The sequence below is a fragment of the Vespa velutina genome, chromosome 6, assembly GCF_912470025.1.
Source record: "Vespa velutina chromosome 6, iVesVel2.1, whole genome shotgun sequence".
NCBI classification, from domain to species: Eukaryota; Metazoa; Arthropoda; class Insecta; order Hymenoptera; family Vespidae; genus Vespa; species Vespa velutina.
In genome coordinates this window covers 793,254-813,725 of record NC_062193.1, presented here as the reverse complement: position 1 = coordinate 813,725, position 20,472 = coordinate 793,254, and the positions used below count along the sequence as shown (strand labels likewise).

General features: G+C 30.4%; 1 protein-coding gene across 5 annotated transcripts; it reads right to left on the bottom strand.

The window, feature by feature from the left end:
- Positions 1-426: 426 nt before the first annotated feature.
- LOC124950199 lies at positions 427-20,066 on the bottom strand. 5 transcript variants are annotated; one of them, XM_047496614.1, is made up of 7 exons: positions 19,334-20,061; positions 13,128-13,251; positions 5,785-5,895; positions 5,333-5,470; positions 5,065-5,162; positions 4,318-4,483; positions 427-2,047 (listed from the first exon to the last, which is right to left on the bottom strand). In XM_047496614.1, exons 1-7 carry the CDS (start codon positions 19,457-19,459, stop codon positions 1,944-1,946), a joined length of 867 nt encoding a protein of 288 aa, XP_047352570.1. In that variant the 5' UTR covers positions 19,460-20,061; the 3' UTR covers positions 427-1,943. The 5 variants fall into 5 exon arrangements, with proteins under 5 accessions (XP_047352570.1, XP_047352569.1, XP_047352573.1 ...); XM_047496613.1 differs by lacking the exon at positions 4,318-4,483 and adding an exon at positions 4,077-4,242 and having other exon boundaries at positions 19,334-20,059; XM_047496617.1 differs by lacking the exon at positions 5,333-5,470 and having other exon boundaries at positions 19,334-20,066.
- Positions 20,067-20,472: the final 406 nt, after the last annotated feature.

Sequence of the window (20,472 nt, the reverse complement as noted above, 5' to 3'; positions counted from 1 at the left end):
CACGAATTATAAATATCAAATCATTTATACTATTTTTATTCCTTGATAATAAACTATCGCAGATGACACACAAACACACACACACACACATATATATATATATATATATGTATAGTAAACGCGAAAAGGAAATAAGTTTCTTTCATTCATTTATTCACATTATAAATGTATGCTAAATAGATTATTTTTGTTTTATTTTGTTTCTTTGTTTTTTTTTTTTTCTTTTTTTTTTTTATATTCAATAACGCCTTACATTAAGGTACCAACGTGATGAGCAAGAGGATAGGTAAAGCACGAATTGTAAGAGAGAGAGAGAGAGAGAGAGACAGAGAGAAAGAGAGAGAGAGAGAGAGAAACAAAAAAAAAAAAGAAAAGAAAAAGGGAAAGATAAACGTATCACGCGAAAAAAAATCACTCTTCTTTATGTCGGAGCACCACGTCTTTTATTTAAGACCTAATTTAGATTTACAATCTCGAATCTAAACGAAGCCCTATAAAATCGACATCAAAGACGGAGATAATCAGAATGATAATTTTTTTCAATAATAATTCAAACTATTCTTATTGGTTTTACTTAAATACGTGATTTGCCTATCTCGAATAAAAAAAATCTTACGTATCTATGTATCAAAATAACTAGACGATAGATAGATAGATAGATAGATAGTGAGAGAGTGAGAGAGAGAGAGAGAGAGAGAAAGAGTGTCTCGCTTATGAGTGACGATCGAAAATGATCCCTCCTTGTCGAAATAAAAATGCAACGAACGATAGATTTTTTTTATCGTATTTATATGATTCGAATGAAATTCAGTCAAGTTTGTGGATTCTTTCGTAAGAATTAATGAAAGAATATCTATATTTAATAAATCGTTTTAAACCAATAACATTTTTCTTTTTTTTTTTTTCTTTTTCCTTTTTTTTTTTTTTTTTTTTTTTTAAAGAATACGTACGTGTATATATAGAGAGAGATATGTAAATACATACATAAATATATATATCTTTGGAGGGAAAACGACGAAAGTGAAATCTAAACTTCAGAATCTACGAATTTTCGAAATGAAATCGCGGCACGCTTTTAAATAATAATTTACAACAAAAAAGATATATGTATATTTATATATATATATATATATATATATATATAGGGTATAAAGATCGTATCGATGCGACATTATCTTGAAAAGATAAAGATAAAGATAAAGAAGAAGATAGATGGGGGAAAAAAAAAAGGAAGAAGAAGAAGAAAATATAAAATCACCTCATTCCTAACTAACGATAGTAAGTACAGAAATTGTTAGGCGATCGAACGACCTCGCACAAGAGAGCATCGTGCCATGTAAATAAACTCTTCCTTCGTGCTACTTTTTGTTTTTGCGTTAAAAATGGAAACGGAGCGTATCGTAGCTCGAAAGGGGCATCTTTCGAAGAAGATTATGCATCGCACACCGGATGTCAGCCACGCGAACGACCTTAGAAAACGTTCGGACAACTCGATTATTCGAGTTTACTTTAGAAAACAAGGCACAGGACGGCACTTAGTATTTCTTGATTGTTTCTTTTTGTTTGTTTTTTTTTGCTCTTTTCTTTTCTTTTCTTTTTTTTTTTCTTTTCTTTTCTTTTCTTTTCTTTCGCATATAGGCTTTCCTTTTTTTCTTTTTTGTTTTTGTTTTTTTCCCCTCAAATTTTTCTTTCTTTTTAATTCTCACTCGAGTTGGACTCGATTTTTCTCAAATCACGTTTCTAAATCCTTCGATTCTTCTTTTTTCCTTCCGCCATTTTGAAGGAATAAAGAAATTGATTGATTTCATTGATTGATCGATTAATTTGATTGACTAATTGGCTGACTACTGATTGTATACGACGAATGTATGCCTCTGGCACACATCAATCGGAATCGAAAAATTCATCCCACTTCAAACGATCTTCGAGATGTCTTCAAAGCTTCAATAATTGTACGGCCCGTATTGCGATCCATGATAATACGGTCCTGGATATGCTGCTGGTGCTGGATAACCCGCATAAGCGTACTGCTGCTTCTGAGGATACACTGAAATTACAGAGAGAAAAGAAATTCGTTAAGGCATTTTTCTCGTTCGATGATTTAAGTAAAAAAAAAAAAAAAAAAAGAAAAAAAAAAGTCACTAACAATATGTCGCCGTTCGGTCATTCTACCTTTTCTTTTTTTCTTTTTTTTTTTTTTTTTTTTTTTTTTACATTTATATATTTATTTTACGAATAACGTCGTATTTATCGATAAATAAATTCAAATCTTAACGAAACAAATATACTTTTCATTTATACATTTTCCTTTCGGACGTAACAAAAGTATATATATATATATATTTATATATATATATGTATATGTATATATGTAAACGTGAACGAACATCGAACGACGAGACTAGACAGGTCTCTCCGCATTCGTAAATACGGAAATTCTTTACGGTAAAAGGCGACAACGTATAAGTAAGTACGTTTATCGTGGGTCATCGAATTAGGCAAGTGTGTCGCTTTCGACCGTCCGTATGAATGTATGTTTCTATCTATGTTATTTGCAAGTCGTTCTTTTATAGCGAACGTTTCAATTTTCTTTTTTTTTTTTTTTTTAACTTAACGCATTAAAAAGAAGAAATTCGATCGAATCCATAAATAAATAATTGATCTTATTAAGACTAAGCTATAAGTATATAAAAATATATGTATATATATATATATATATATATATATATATATATATATGTGTGTATCACAAATGTGATCTTATGAAAATCAAATGATAATTCGATCGATCGTAAACATATCATTTTAGAATGATCTATTTCGATCTTTCTCCCGTTCGATGATCAGACCGTGACAAAATCACTTTGATCCACGATGGAAACAGAGCGTGGAATGAAAAAGTAAAAGTTTCGCGGACACGAATGTCGAACGTCGCGTTTTCGCCAAATGACATTGATACATGACCGAGATAAAATGATTTCATTATAATTCATTGGATCTACGATTGGATTAAAATATTCAACTAGTTACCGAACGTTAAAAATTTATCATCCATTAGTTTTGACTAGTTTTCTTTCTATTACAAAACGAATTCGAAGGAAAAAGTCGGAGGGGAAATCTAAAAGTTTATATACAATTCGTTATGTTTTGGTTAGAGGAGTTAAACGTAATGAATTATTGATATTCATCGATATTTATGTGATAACTATTAATGCCAAATTTTTCTTCTTTTTCTTTTTTTTCTGTTTTTGTTCTTTTCTTTTTTCTTTCTTTTGCTTTCTTATTTTTTCTTTTCTTTTTTTTTTTTTTTTTTTTTTTTTTTTTTTATTTGTACAAATATCTATAGCCCATCGCCTTAACGTTAATTCGATGCATTACCCTAATTTATCAATTATTTTATGCACGAAGTGTTATCACTAATGATTCTCTATATTATTACACTATTATTATTATTATTATTATTATTATTAATATTATTATTATTATTATTATTATTATTATTATTATTTGATTGTAAATGAACTATGTCCTAGTTTTGTTCATCTTAACGATTCGCATTAGTTTTTAATGGGTCAGTCAATTCAATGGATCGTTCTTTGTTTTCATTCGACGGATCAATGATTATAGTTAGTAGAACATACTGAACGCAATGGATGAATGTTTATTCATGCAGCAACGCTCGGAACAATGACGTTTCAAAAACTTAATGCTAATTAATTGTAATAATATTACAAATGAATCATTAACGTTGAAAGAGATATCGCTGTTAATCATTATTTACAACGAGAACAATATTGTTGTTATTAGTTGTCATAAACGTGCCAAGATAACGCTCATGCAAATAATATAGATATTGAAATTTTATAATAGAACGTAATTATTCCGCATTAATGAGCACACATTGCCTTGTAATTTTATTGATTAAAAAAAGAAAAAAAAAGAAAAAAAAAAAAAGGGAAAAAAAAAGAAAAGAAGGAAAAAAAAACGAACAAACAAAAGGAACAAGAAAAAAACAAACATCTGTGCGCACAGTGTGTCCTTTGCAAAAGCAAAAGGGTTTTGTGTTAAATATGTACCAGGCATGAGATACTGCATGTTCATCGCCTCCTCGCGCATTCTTTCGCCCCTCAAGCAAATCGCCGCAGCGCTAAACAAGATCGCGCTGATTAATGACCAACCGACGCCGACCCAAGCGACCACGTACGACCAGTCGTACGAGATTAGTGAGTTGTCCTTCAGGACCTAGAACCGCGTTCAAAAAAAAAAAAAAGAAGACGGGAAAAGTTAGTCAGGTCCGTTTCTCGGACATCGTTTCACCTGGCATGATGTACTGAACATTCTGGGTCTGCTCGCGAGCACGTTCCTTTCTTAAGCAGGATGCCGCGATCAGAAATAATGTCATCGTGCCTAAACACATTGCCACTCCTAGCCAGGCCATGTAAAACGACCAGTCGTACCACTGCGCTGTGTTATCCTTTAGAACCTACGAGCAAATGTCTTCTTAAATTTCTACTGTTTACTCCTGTTCACGTTGATGATCCTGGTCCAACGTAATTCTTCTTTCATAAAATCCCGGAGCACGGTGTCTTGTCCCTTTCTCAAGGATCAACAACAATATGCTGCGAGGAAAGAAAAGAAAAGTAAAAGAAAAAAAAAAAAAAAAAAAAAAAAAGAGAAAAAAAAAAAAAAAAAAAAACATCTCTTCGAATATTAATGTCGGACAATTTTTATCTCTTCTGGGCGTCAGCCGTTCCTTCTGAACGATTCTAATCTATAAAATTAAGTGAAAAACTTCAGCGGATAAGTACGCAGCAACGATGAGGGGCCGGGGGGATAACACTGAAAAAAAAGTGAATGTTCGATGGTTATCCAAGCGACTTTGTTAATTTTATACCAGGAACAGAACCTACGATCAAATTTTCTCTCGTTGGTGTGGAGTTAAAAAAAGAAAAAAAAAAAAAAGAAAAAAAAAAAAGAAAAAATAAATGAAAAAAAAAAGAAAAAGAAAAAAAAAGAAAACATAAAGGAAGTAAGAAAAACTACGTAACTAGTTTAATTACTTACGTTGCTCCATTGTTGGTAGTATTCCTCGCCAACTATTTTTTCCTTCTCATAATACTCCACGCCATGCCAAAGTCCCATGCCTCCGGCGCTTAGTAAACCTAAACGAACGTCACAACTTTTAATTTTCCTCTTTCTCTCTCTTTCTCTCTCTCTCTCTCTCTTTCTCTCTCTCTTATTCCTTTTTATTCTTAGCTCTCTTCATACCAATTTATGTGAGAGAACGTACAAATGACTAAACGTAATTACGAAGAAAAATAAGGATACTAACAAGCGAATAACATCAAAATGGCGGTTGCCGTGATATTTCCCGGTGATCTTCGCCAACAACCAACTACTCCTGTCCAAAAGGCAGAAAATATTGCTAGGAAGCCTACCATGAAGAGAGCGATGACGGATCTTCCCATGTCTGTAGAAAAAAAAAAAAACAGAAAAAAAAAATAAAAGAAAAAAAAGAAAAAAAAACCCAAGAGAAATGAGAAAAATTACAAAAAAAAAAAAAATAAAACGAATGGAGAAAACAATTGATGTTGCAATATCGAAACAAATGCATATATATATATATATATATATATATATATATATATACATTGATATACGTAAAACATAATTATGGACATTCAATCATCGATCGAATACATCGATCATATATTCCGAGCCCTACCATACAATCAAATTATTGCAGTAAACCTCTAACCAAGATATTAATTGCATCATACATACGTAATCGAGCCATTGCGTCGTCGGAGAAGTCCCTCGTTTGGTTTTCTTCGTCGGGGATGAAGTAATCGATGTTCATGCAATGCGTTTCCACCGGACTCAAATACGTCTCCACTGTAAAGATATAATATATTTATAAGAGATAGTAAATCTTAAAAAAAAAAAAAAAGAAAAAGAAAAAAGAGAAAAAAATCATATACGGCACGCTTACTTTTCAAATTAATTATCATAAGAAATATATTAAGCGTTGCTATGTGTTTCTCTCTCTCTCTCTCTCTCTCTCTCTCCCCCATTTTCGTAACGATACATTATGTTTATCGAAAATATTACAGCTTTTACTTTTTTTTTTCCAACCATTACTTTCAATATTGATCAACAACGATCATATTAAACGTGAATATTCGAGACTTTACGAAGCTCAAATTTTCGTATCGGATCATAAAGCAAAGAAAATTATATAGAAAGTTTCGCCATTCTATGTCTCTATCTATCTATCTCTCTCTCTCTCTCTTTTTTTTTTCATCGTAAATCTAACAAAGCAGGATAATTTACAATTCGAGAGATAGGAATGTCTATGATGAATTCAAGGAAAGTGTGCCGACATATTCGCGCGAAATATCTCAAATATTCGCAGTGGCTGCAAAAAGGCACAATAGGAAAATGGCAAGATGGCGAGATAAGCGAACGTCGTCGCACGAAAGTCACGTGACGAAATTACAAGAGAAAAGGCGGTTCTTTCGAACGGATGAAGAAAGGAAAGCGCCTTGTATCGTTGAGAAGGAAAGGAAAGGCAAAATGTAAACGTTTTCATCGAACGTGTCTGATTTACAATAGATTACAAATATCTGTGTATGTGTGTGTGTGTGTGTGTGTGTGTGAACAAGTGAAAAAAAAAAACAAAGAAATAGAAAGACATCAACGTTGGAATTAAAAAAAATGTGAAATTCGTCGATTCCGTTCCGTTCATTCATTATTATGATGGAAGAAGAACTTTGTTCCCATCGTAAGAGTGAAAGAACAATCGAAATTATCGATACATCCCGTGTGATACCGTTCTTCGACCGACAGACGGCCTTATCGGTTTTCTCGTACCGCTTGTTTCCGGCGTATCGTTTCCGGTCGTCGTCTCATGTCGTTTCGATTCGATTTATTCGTCGAACGTGTCGTCGGTCGACCTTTATTTTCCAAAGAAGGAAAGAAGATGATATCAACGTACGATGTAATATTGATAACACGCATACGTAATCTTGAACCTTTAAAAACATATCGTTTTTAATTTAACTTGGTAGATTTCAATGAATGATCTCTTAATAAACATTAAAGTTTTTATACTTGATCGTTGCTTGCATTATATTATGATTGATTAATAATCAAATAGGAACAAAAGAAAGAAAAAAAAAAGAAACAAAAAAATTTATATACTTAATATATCTAATATATAGATCATTTAACGTCATTATGTAATGTTCTTTTATTGAAATTAATTTCTTGCTAATTTTTCTTTTGCTTCTTTTTCTCTCTTTTTTTTTTTTTTTTTTTTTTTTCAGTTTTTTAATCGACATCGGAGATTTATACAAAATATAGAAAAAGAGGGCATACTTTCTTTTTTTTTCGTTACGGTACGACACTAATCCAATAGTAAATGTTGATATTATCATTAAATGAATGAACATTGTAACCCGTATGTCAATTTATTTTTCCATTAAACAATAGAAAGAATTAATCAAAATCAAATGACTCCTCTTGATTAGATTAGAAACTGTTAGGTTAGCAATTCCGCGAACATATATGCGCATTTACGTTGAACGTGGATTGCGCTACGATCAACACCATTATATTCCTGAAAAATGTGAGGTCAACTTTCACATTATTCCCGGACTCTGAAATTCCACGGTACAAGGAAAATCTTTTTAAAGACCAATATATTCTTTATACTTACCATTTTTTATCAATAATTTCAAGTTTTTTTTTTTTTTTTCCCCATTCTACATACGTGACCTTTTAAATAAAGAGATCAAGTCAGATAAAAAAAAAAAACTAACAAACAAGTATAAATAAAATATAAATGAAAATTTGCAGATTATATTTCTTATATGCGTGTAAGAAATTTAAACATTCTCAATTTAAACGATCTAATAAAATCGATGTATAATATTATGGTAACCTTGAAATCTGTCGAAACGAAACATTTCCTCGTTAACATGAAACTCCTTTTTCCTCATTAATTTTTGATTTCTTCCATTTCTCTTTCTCTTTCTCTTCCTTTCTCCCCTCCCCAATCCCGTCTCCGTCCCCCTCCCCTCTCTCTCTCTCTCTCTTTCATGTTTGCAAATGTATGAATCTCTTATCAACGAGAGAAACACGTACCGTTCGTTCGTTCATTCGTTCGAAGCATTTGAAATTCAAGCGACGCTCTATGCTTTATTCGCGACCTTCTTCGAATCTAGTTTCGCCTAAAAGGAGGCGCCATGCCAAGATCATTGACTTCTTGAATAACTGTATTGGCCATAAGAACGAATGAGCACCTCTTAGTAAACCGCAAATGGAATTGTCGTGTTACTCTCACGTCGTTACGATTAACGAAATAGATGTGATTAGAAAGAAAAAAAAAAAAAAAAAAAAAAAAGGAATTAGGGTTACTTTCTTAGAAGAGATCCGATCGTCACGTAAACGTATAACCGTGACGGAATGTTCTTCTCATCGAAATTCATCGGAATGAAGTGGAATACGGGATTGAAGTGTTTAAAAATAATTTTCGAACTTTCGTACTAACGTATCAAACAAAACAAAACAAAAAAAAAAAAAAGAAAAAAAAAAGAGAGAGAAAAGAAAAAAGAACAAAAAAATCTACAAAATACAAAAAAAAAAGAAGAAGACCCGTTCAATGATACTCTGTTAAATATTATATCTATTAAGATATAATCTGATTAGTTTTGTAAAAGAAAAAAACAAAAGAAGAAAAAAAAAAAGAAAAAAAAAAAAAAGAAAATTATATATAATTTATATAAATAATAGAAATTTATTCCGATGACTATCGGGATGAAAGGTTTCCGACTTGTTTCTTTTTTTTTTTTTTTTTTTTTTTTTTACATTATATTAGAATCCACGTAAATCCGATCAAATAGATAGAAAGTGAAGCGCTACGTATCCTATATGTAAAATTATATATACGTATACATATGTACTATGTCGGAAATTAGAACAAATATTTTTCTTCAACAAATACCAAGACACATAATCACAAGGTACTTTCATTGAGTATACAATACTATAATAATGATAATTCTGAGAACTATTCTTGTACATACGAATAAATTAAACAAGAAAACAATTCTAATGTTCTTTTTCTTTTTCTATTCCAAATGAAAATTAGAAATTTCCTCTCTCCATTTATCGTAATATTATTTAATTAATAGCATTAAATTTTATATAGGTGAAATTTTATAAATTAAAAAGAATAATCGATCTAAGTAGACGATTAATTTCATTTTTCTTTTTTCTTTTCTATTTTTTTTTTTTTCATCTTCTTTTTCTCTCTCTCTCTCTCTCTCTTTTTTTGTTTTTTTTTTAATTAGCTATCTAACTAGATATTAATCGGCTTTGTGAAGTAGCAATTGACATACAATCACACAATATAACAACAGAAAGAAGCTTGGGACGTTTCAACATATTTGAAAACGCGTCTGAAAAGCGTGAAAGCGATCGCGGCCCGCAGAACGGACGAGACGCGGTTTCGTTTCCGTCATAAAACAGGCTTCCGTCATAAAAGAAGCTTCCGTCATAAAAGAGGTTTCGAAATGGTAATTTAACAATGATTAAGATTTTTCTATTAACGATATAGTTTTTCTGAAAAAAAATCATAGTAATTGATCGATAGTTGACATCACGATAACGCTATATTAATGTAATATATTAATCAATAAGTAATAATGAATTTGTATTACTTTATATCTAAATAAATAATATAATATAATATTAAATAGATCAATTAATATTGTAGGAATATTTAATATTTTTTATTTAATTAAATTGCATTATTTTTTTCACTACTGAAAACTAAGAAATTTCAACTATAAATTATTAAAGAGACAAAGAAAAAGAAAGAGAGAGAGAGAGAGAAAGAAAGAGAGAAAGAAAGAGAGAAAGAGAGAGAGAGAGAGAGAGAGATTTATAATTTTTTATTTAGTATTATTATTTATTGTTTATTTATCCTAGAATTATTTATTCTGAAACATAAAATACTAAAAATTCTGACATTACTCATTGGCCAATCAAATACATATATATATATAATAGTACAATATAGTAGTACAGTATTGGATTGGATAAGAAATGTTAAAATTTATAGTAAAAAATACTGATCTGTAATTTATTACTAAATATAAAAGATATATTATTATTATTATTATTATCATTATTATTATTATTATTATTATTATTATTATTATAAAATATAAAATACTATAAATTGTTCCGACATTATTTATTGACCAATCCTAAGTTTATGTATGTGTATATATGTACGTTATTACTATTTCACTACTAACGTAATGGTACCACATATGTGTTCTATACGTTTTACACAACAACATGATGGTAACCAGCCTACGTAGCTCGACGGTAACAGCAGCAGCAACAGCAGCAGCCCAGCGATAGCGCCTTGCATTCTAGGTCACGTACTTTTCGAGACTTAAGAGAATATGCTACGCACGAGCTACGGTGACACTGCTTCGTTTATTTCTTCGTTTTCGAAATACCGGTATCGAAAGCTGCCATTTTGGCGAACTGAAACCCGATCTATTAATTAATTCGTTTGAAATTCTTTTTCTGTCTTTTCTTTTTTTCTTTTTTTTTTTTTTTTTTTTTTTCTTCCCCGAAACTCACCGAATATTATTTTACTCGATTTTAATCATGAAATACGATAAGTGATTATATTAATAACGACGATTGAAAACTATAAACTGATCAATAAACGTGATAAAAATATGATACTGATAATTGTTCCTTTTAATATTAAATATAAAATATTTCCATATATGATAGAAATCATTTTTTTATAAAGTAAGATTGCCAAAAGTAATGTCGTTGAATTCACGATGGTTTACGAAACGATTGGTTCTCATTTTCAGAAAATATCTTCGTAACTATCATATGTGTCTCATTATATTCTTTCTCTTCTCATTGAAATTATCGTTTCCGATGGCCTAACCAATAATCCTCAATGGCTATTCAAGCGTATCGGAAGATAAATTTAATGCTCCAAAAGTTCGAATCAGTACGGATTTTATTTCTGATGCGTCAAATTTGAAATTTCCTTTGGACAAAAGAATTTCTTTCTCTTCCTTTTATTATTCGAGAGAAGAATATTGAAATGATATATAAACGATATAAAGAAAGAAAAAAAAAAAAAAAAAGGGAAACAAATAAATTAAAAAGAATAAGAATAAAAGTAAATAAAAATAGCCTACAATCATGTAAGAAGATTCTCTTCGCGTTATTTTACAGCGTCTGTGCTTACACCTTTTTTTTTCTTTTTTTTTTTTATACATACTTATATAGAAGTATCCTACATGTATATCTATAATGAGCAACAATGTCAGCAGATTTACGATCCTCCGAGAAAATAATCTGTCGTACATACGCATCAAGCATTTTGCATAATTCCTGGTGTCACATTGTGAACCGTTGATTACGAATGCGAACTCACGATTCTTGCATAAATGATGACGACGTTCACCAGGAAGTCTGGTCAAGTGATTTTCAAAGTATAAAATATGATTAGACGTCTTTATCGATATTTCTACGAAAGTAGTTACCTTTCTCTTCTCATTTCGATTATTAACATTTTAATGGGAAACACGTATCGAAATTTCACGTTTTCTTGAATACGATAAACTACTTTGATCTTTGCTTTAATTCTTTTTTTTTTTTTTTCCTTTTTTTTTCAAACTTTACATAAGAAACTCGTAAAAGATACTTTAACGGAGATATTTTTAATTATTCATTAAAACGAACTTCATTCATTAAAAATAAATGTATTTTAAATAAAAAAAAAAAAAAAAAAAAAAAAATTAGTATAAAAAATATAGTATAAGACTTACGTAAATACATTTCAACTATCTCTTTTTTATCCAAAAAAAAGAAAAAAATAAATATCTCATTGTATATTTATCTTATAGATATATAAAATAATTTAGCTATGCGTTGGCAGATTGCACATTTGACATACTTGCTATATAAGATGAACAAAGAAAGAGGGAGAGAAAGAGAGAGAGCATAGAATGCATTTCACTGGTAGTTTAATGCCAATAACGGATCGACCGAAAGGTGTAACCTTTTCCATATGGAACGCCATTGCAATGTCCGATTGCAACGGTCCAAACACGAGATTACCACGATGAAAGATATACCACGATGATTGGTACCTCCATCGTGCTTTGTTACAAAATCTTATCGTTACCGTGGAAGATGCGATGTCGTCGATCAAGTAATTTACGCTGAAGAATTTGTGTTATAACGGGTATCGAAATCGCGGCCATGCGCGCACGTTGCACATATAGAAGATAACGTTGTAGGTATATGTATATGTGCAGGTATGTATGCACTTGTTTAAATTCACCGGACGCACTGACGCGATAAAAATTTAATAATGCTACGCGAAATGTGATATTATTTATTGAAGAAACGTATACAATGATTCTGCAGTTACGATTATATCAACTACAAAAGATATATATATATTTTTTTTTTGTCTTTTTTATTTTAAAAACAGAAAAAATTATATATGTATCTTAAGAGTTGAATTTGTTTATGAATATTCGATTTATAAATTTATTTTAAACAATTTATTTCTTTACTCTCTATAATGTCATATAACTTTAAAGTCATAAATATATATATATATATATGTATGTGTATGTATTTTTGAAATTCAAAATTTTATTTCTTTTTAAATAAAAATTTGTATTTCATTTAATAAAAATTAAATGTTACTTAACGTTCGAAATTTTTCACGTTTCTTTAAATATAAATTATATTTATTGTATCATCATAATAAAAGTAATATAAGTGATAACTATAACTTTCGTGTTATATAATTTTTTTTTCTTTTTTCTTTCAGATCAGACAAAAATTTGAATTATAGAGAAAATCAAAGAAATGTTTTTGTAAAAATACAAATGAGTAACTTATTAATAATTCATTTTTTTGACACATCTAGATAAAAACTTTTTTATTTCTTCCCTTCAATTCTATTACCATGCAAAAAATTTCTCCCTCCAATTTATATACAACGTTTATATAAAATTACAAATAAATATTATAATAAGTATTATAAGTTATCTTACCCGTAGGTGGTCTTTCTTTGGGATAACATATCCTGAAGAGTCCCTGAGTTCTTGTATAGTAATAATACTTTGCATTCATTTGATCTATCAGATGACTTTGTTCGGCGTGCTTGCCTGCATATTGCTAAAAAAGAAAAAAGAAGAAAATTCATTAAAAAAGGAAAAAATAAAGAAAGAAAGAAAGAAAGAAAATTAATCTCTAGATACTCATGGAAAATATCATTGAATGATTTCAATGTAAAATTTCATAAGATAGCCGATAACATTGTAAAACTACAATAATAATCAATAAATTTCTTAATCCATTAAGAGTGAAAAAGCTCGTCAGTTACGCCTACAATCATCTTCGTTTCTAATGGTCAATCGAGTACAAGGCAATCCACGCGTAATGTACCCGATAATAAAAGGTCAAATTATTTCGATATTCTTTATGACAATGAATATAAGAAAAATCAAATAGAACTATAGAAAAGATTCCATGACTACCCACGTTTTTCCTGAATTACAAACTGGTAATAATAATAGTATGTGGCAGACATGATGCAAAACATACATGATGGAAGATCTCTTTAACCTTGAAAGAGATATATCGATATTGAACACAACATTCCTTTCGTTTAATTCATCCTCCATAAAGATTTCTTCAATTAAATCGATTACTAAATGGTTATTAAATATATACATATATGTATGCATTACTATATAACCTCATTCTTTAATATCTTTTCAAAATGGCCGACGTGATCCTAAACTAACATCAACAATAAAATTTATAATTATATATATATATTTTTTTTTAAATAAAATTTATAATTATATATATATATATATGTATTTATTTATTTTATATATTAGGTTGGGGAAAAAGAAATCCATTATTTTATTTTATTTCTTTATTTATTTATTTTTTTTTTATTTGACCCAAATCGGACAATCCGAAACATGTTAAAGTCTAAAGTTCACGCAAAAATAATGGATTTCTTTTTTCCCAACCTAAATAATGGATTTCTTTTTTATAAATAAATAATGAATTTCCAACAAAAATAATGGATTTCTTTTTTCCCAACCTAAATAAAAATAATAATAAATAAATATAAATAATTTATTGCAATCGTTGTAATGGATGAATCTAATATAAAAAATAAAAATGTGTTATAATAAATGATCGGACTCGATACGGGCGAATAAAAAATGTTGGGGGAGAATCCAACGGAAGACCTACACGTTCACTTCATTCACAGCTTTCACGTTTGTCGTTATATTCGCCACTATACCGAAACACAGAAGCCACGGCGTCGATCCTCGGCAATTTGATAGAAAGGAAAGCGCGATTCTACGGGAATGTCACCTGAGAGAAAGAGAGAAAGAGAGAGAGAGAGAGAGAGAGAGAGAGAGAGAGAGAGAGAGAAAGAGAGAACGTATGGCTTCTCGTGAGAACGCATGCTACGCTTTCTGTAAATAGTAACTGTTATAAAGTAGTTTGTACACGAGATCGTAGAAACACGAAAACGTGTAATATAATCCTACTTAAGAGAAGTTAAAAACAAACCTGATACACTTGGAGATATATGTTTTTATTTTATGTAATAAAACGAGATAGCATAAATAAATATATGGATAAATACGTGAGTGGTTTAACTATCTAAAAGAAAGGATATGAATATTCAGTTTGAACATGAAGTTGTCCTTGTACTAGTACCAGTTTACTTTTCTTACGTTTCGTGAACCATGAAAATGGCAATTCAATTTCATAATGATAATTAAAATAATTATCATTATATTTTTATAAAAATTATTTAGTATTTATAAAAATACATATGGACATATATGATCATAAATTTTATTTATAATTATAAATATATGTATTTATTAATATACATATATATATATATGTTTTTTTTTATAAATAATAATAAAAATATTTAGTCTTAATTCGTGAGTACTTTCATGATAAATAGATGTTCTCTTTTACCGCAACTAGCAACAACAATGTGTAATATTCCAAACAATGCAAGGAACCACCTGCATTCTCATGATCCTCCTTTTCTTCTTCTCGACTCTTTCAACGCGATATTCTATGACGTTTCAACGATCGATTGGTCGAGCTCGATCGAAAAATCGTCGTGTTAAAACTTACCGATACCTTTCACCGCGAAACCCGTTTCTAAATAACGCATTTAGCTTCTGAAATGTATATATATATATACATTATATAGACGTATATATAAGCGTCACTCTCAACAGCTTTCATTAAAATTTTTCTAGACAATAATGCGAATTGATTCAATACCGTGTTTCCTTGTCTGTTCTGCATTAATTCCTATGATATTGTATTTACAATGTATACGTAGATAATCAATCGTAGTTGCGTTTTGAAATAACCCGCCATGAGTGTGCTCGTGTCACGTGTTCCGTACGAGATCGGCCATCTTCGTATCGTTCGTAGAGACGCACAAAAAAGATATATATATATATAAAAAAAGAGAATAAAACAATTGTTGATGTAAATTAAACAATTTATATATATATATAAACAAATTAATAATATATATATAAACAAATATATAAAACATATATATAAACAAACATATATATATATATATAAATAAACATGTATATATATATATATATAAACAAATTAATATATACATATATATATATATATGAATAATTTCTTTGGAACAAAGAAACGATTATTATTCCGTGTTAGTCATTTGATATGTTTGCTAAAAAGGAAATATAATGGACAATGTGAGAGAGATCGAAAGATATACGGATACACAGGACGATTTCTTGTACGTCAAGGATGTTAAAATGAATTTGATCTCTGTGTGTTGTTGCGTTCCTAATGTAAAAGCGTCCGTGGAATTGTTACCTCGCCTTACTCGCAAGTATGCACACCGGCAGTGCTATACACGCTTATGTCGTAATCACCTACTCGTTAGAATGAGACGGAGAACAGGTAACATAACTGTACGATGCGGAGCGCAAAACCGACCCTCTCTGGATCGTCGAGAGAATTAACGTCGACGTTTCTTCCATCTCAAAGATTCTCTCACGAATGTGAAGAAGGACAAGACGAACAAATATACATAGATATATATACGTACGCGTACACGTACACGCAATAAAATGTTTATTTATTATTCACTTTAATAATATAATTAAATATTATGGACAAGATTGCTTGAAGGATAAATATATATACAAAACAGTTAAGCTAGTTTCAATCGATTTACTTTAGGATAAAGTCATTAGAGAATATACGACGTTAATATAAATAAAGATTATTAAAATCTTATTTGTAAAGATTTTTTTTTATATCGATAAACTATACAATGATATTTATATATATATATATATATATATACTACGTATGATATAGTTTATTATGAAAGATCTCACACTTTATGGAAAAAGTTTTTGTTTAATCAAATATTAAAACGTAGTAGTAAAATGTAATTTAAAACAGTCACAGTTGTATCGTAAAGCAATGATTGCGAATTAATCGTTCCTCGAATTATTTTCTACGTATTGTGAAATAAATCCGCGAAAATTATTACGATAAAGAAAAAAGATCTAAAATTTCGTAGATAATTTTCTTCAAATAGATCAATTTCGACAAACGAACGCAGTAGACATTGCGCGTTGCATCGAACGTTTTGCTAAACGCAAAACTCGCTTGAGTCAACGCGCTTGAGAGAATGGGTGCGGCTCGGAATGTCGATCGTTCTGAAGGTAACGAATGAAGAGAGACGAGAGAAAAGGACAGGTGTCCGAAAACAAAATTGAAAGAAATATTAATCTCCTTATAAATCTAGTCAAACGAAATCAATTTAATATTCAAGATGGATCCATGATATTCAATTAATCGACAAATCATTTTTCACTTACGAATTATCTAAAACATTTCAATCGTACGATCATTAACATAGATAATATTTATTAATATCTTTTAATGGCAATATGGTATAGTTTATAATGAAATATTCTATTATACGTAATAGCTAAATATTTACATATAGTACAACGATATATATATATATATATATAAATATATATATATATAAACCATCAATATTAACGTGATCGTACGTATTTATTAATATTTTGAAAAAAAAAAAAGGAATACTTTCTAAGAAAATTTCTTCCAAATAATAAATAAATTTTACAGTATGTAACAAGGCACGTTCGGTAATTACATTATGAATAAAAATAATGTTAAAGGGAAAAAAAAGGGTACGAAGAGCTCCATATTGTACCGTAATTACACGTAATTTATCTAATTTTTAACTATCGCGTTAAAGCTTGCTCGCGAGATTACAAACGACTGTCGTGAGAAATTCTTCCCGTTCGCGATGCTATAGACCAACTCGAGGGGTGAACTTGACCTTCGACCCGAACGTTCACCTGCGACAAGGACGACGGATGTCGAGGAGATTCATCATCCGGAATGTTTCCTTTTTTTCTTTTATTTTAAAAATTCCAAACGATTTTTACGTCGTAGACTATCAAAGTGGAATTATCATTTCGATTAACTTCTTTAATTCGTTTAGAAAGATCGATAAGGAAGGCGTAAGAAATTTTGTTGATTTTAAAGATGTGAAGGGATTCATCATCTGATGAATACGGTCAAAGGAATTGTAATGAACCGCAATTAACTTTCACGTTCTCGCCGCTTCACGGTAAATATATTCGTTATAGAGATTCGAAGTTAATCGTCCATTGCGGTTTCGATACGAATCATAGCGTTAAACGAAGCATAAAGTTGAAAAAAGAAAAAGAAAAATCGAACGTTTCTCGATATCTACGGGAAAGGAATGGATACGAGAGGGAAGAAAATAAAAAAAGAAAAAATAATTTGAAATAATTGAAAAAAGGAAGGAAAAGAAAAAAGGAAAAAAAAAACGAGAAAACAAAAAAAAAGAAAAAGAAGAAAAAGATATTCCATCTTCTGTATACGAAGCGTTAGACATCGCTTGGGAAAATAGAAAGTAAGTCGACGTGTACGTGGCATTTCACGAATTCCCGCTACTTTGTAAAATGCGGAAGATAACCTATAAAATTGATAAAAGAAGAGAGAAAGAGAGAGAGAGAGAGAGAAAGAGAGAAAGAGAGAAAGTCGAATCTCAACGATTTAATTTATACATTTATCAACTTTCTGTATATCCACTGCATCATTTCAATGTTTAATTTTTATTGAATTTTTACGAAACTTAATTTAAAAAAAAAGAAAAAAGAAACAAATAAATAAATAAAAAGAATAAGAAGAAGAAAAAGATAATAAAAAACGACAATTACGCAAAGAGTTCTGTTTGCATGAGTATAAAAAAAAAAAAAGAAAAAGAAAAAGAAAAAGAAAAAAATCTAGCTCGAGAAATTTTTCCACACGCGTGAGTTCGAATCGCGAGAAAACAAAGTACGACGATTAATAATTCAAAAAAAAAAACAAAGAAAAAAAAAAGAAAGAATTAAATTAAATTAAATTAAATTAAATTAATAATAGAAAAAAAAACAAGGAAAAGAAAATGTTCGACGTACGTGATATAAATAAATTCTAATATTAGATTTGCGCGATAAATGAAAAGATTTGATCAATGAGAATGAAAATTTCAAGAAATATATTTTACACATGATATAATAATCTCTTTATATGGCCCTTTTGAAACTGTTAACACTGATAAATTAATTCATCCTAAAAATTCATTCCCAAGCGTATCTTACGCATTCTTTCGAATTCCCCGTATAATAATAATTCTTTTATCCGTCTTTACCATTCTACATCAACAGACAACATTAAAAGTTACTATTTTATAACGTTTATCATCCTAATCATTTATATTGATTATCAAACAATCACCCGTAACGAATTATCGTATTATTCGGCATTACAATTATTATTGTATTATTGATAATATAAATTTGAACATATAAATAGATAAAGAAAAATATATTAAAAATATATTATAATAGAACACAATTGATTAATACAATTGATTAACGTAATTCTATCTTTTTCTAAAGATCAGACGATCTCTCTTCCTCTCTCTCTCTCTCTCGGTCTCTCATATTCTATTTCTGTCCTTCTTTCTCTTCGTCGAAAGAACGGCCATGCTACTATGACATTCCAAAAAGTTAACCGACGGGATGGTTTTTCACGTAAAAGGAATTGAATTTCCATAAGTCAAGAGCGACGTCCTACGAACCTGAATTTGGGCACGCTTGACCTCGGTGTAGAGCCAATTATCCGTGGAGAAGGCAATCGCTAGTAGTGCAGTGGCAATGATACCGGTTATGGTCGCAAGGGACAGCGTTACAGCGGAACAAGGCATCTTGATGTCTTCTTTATCTTCTCTTCTTTCTTCGAAATATATATATATATATATATAATATATATATATACAAAAATATTTGTATTATTATTTTCTAAGAGAGAGCACTTCTTCAACCCCCTCCCCTATATACCGTTACGATGTTATGGCGGTGAGGAGGACGAGTAAGAAGAAGAATATAAAGATGAAGAAAACGGCCTTTGGTTCATCCGTGAATCCTATCTGTGATATAGGTACGAGAGAGAAAGAGATAGAATGAGTTCACCAATCCGGTCCACGAACCAACTGCTCTTCTCTCTCTCTCTCTCTATCTATCTATCTCGCTCTTCCTCTCTCTCTCTCTCTCTCTCTCTCTCTCTCTTTCGTGGTTCTGCTCTCTCGAAGGAAAAGACTCGAGAAATAATATTTTCCGATAATAATGATAATAATAATATTAAAAAAAAAAAAAAAAAAAATACACCACTGAATATCGAAGATAACACGAAACGTTTCAGATTCCGTTGATCGAAGATCAATTGAAATTAGTTGTTGTTAGTTTCTGCTGTTGTTGTTCGTCGAACGCGATCCTTCGCGGTACGCATTACCACCGCTCTCTCCTACGACACGAGACTAACGGCCCGATCCTCACCTCGGTGAAAAGCTTGGGCCCAAGGAGAGAGAGAAGAAAAAAGAGGGAGCAAAGGAATGAAAGAGAGAGAGAAAGATAGAGAGAGGGAGTAAGAGAGAGAGAGAGAGAGTAGTAGGATCCCCACTTATACGAACTTAGCTTCAGGCAGGTAGATACGTTACCTGTCTCTTTTACTAGCGCACAGTGGTGCTCAACATGCTCTCGAGATAAACCAAACTAATACGTGGGCATGATAGGACCCATTGGGCATACATATGTGTAATTGAATCTTGTTTCTTCTAGATGGCGTAACGACAAATAGAGAGAGAGTTATTTACCAAAGGTAAACATACGCAGTAAATTCGATCCCGTGACACTGTTTATTATTTAACGATATAGTACGTTT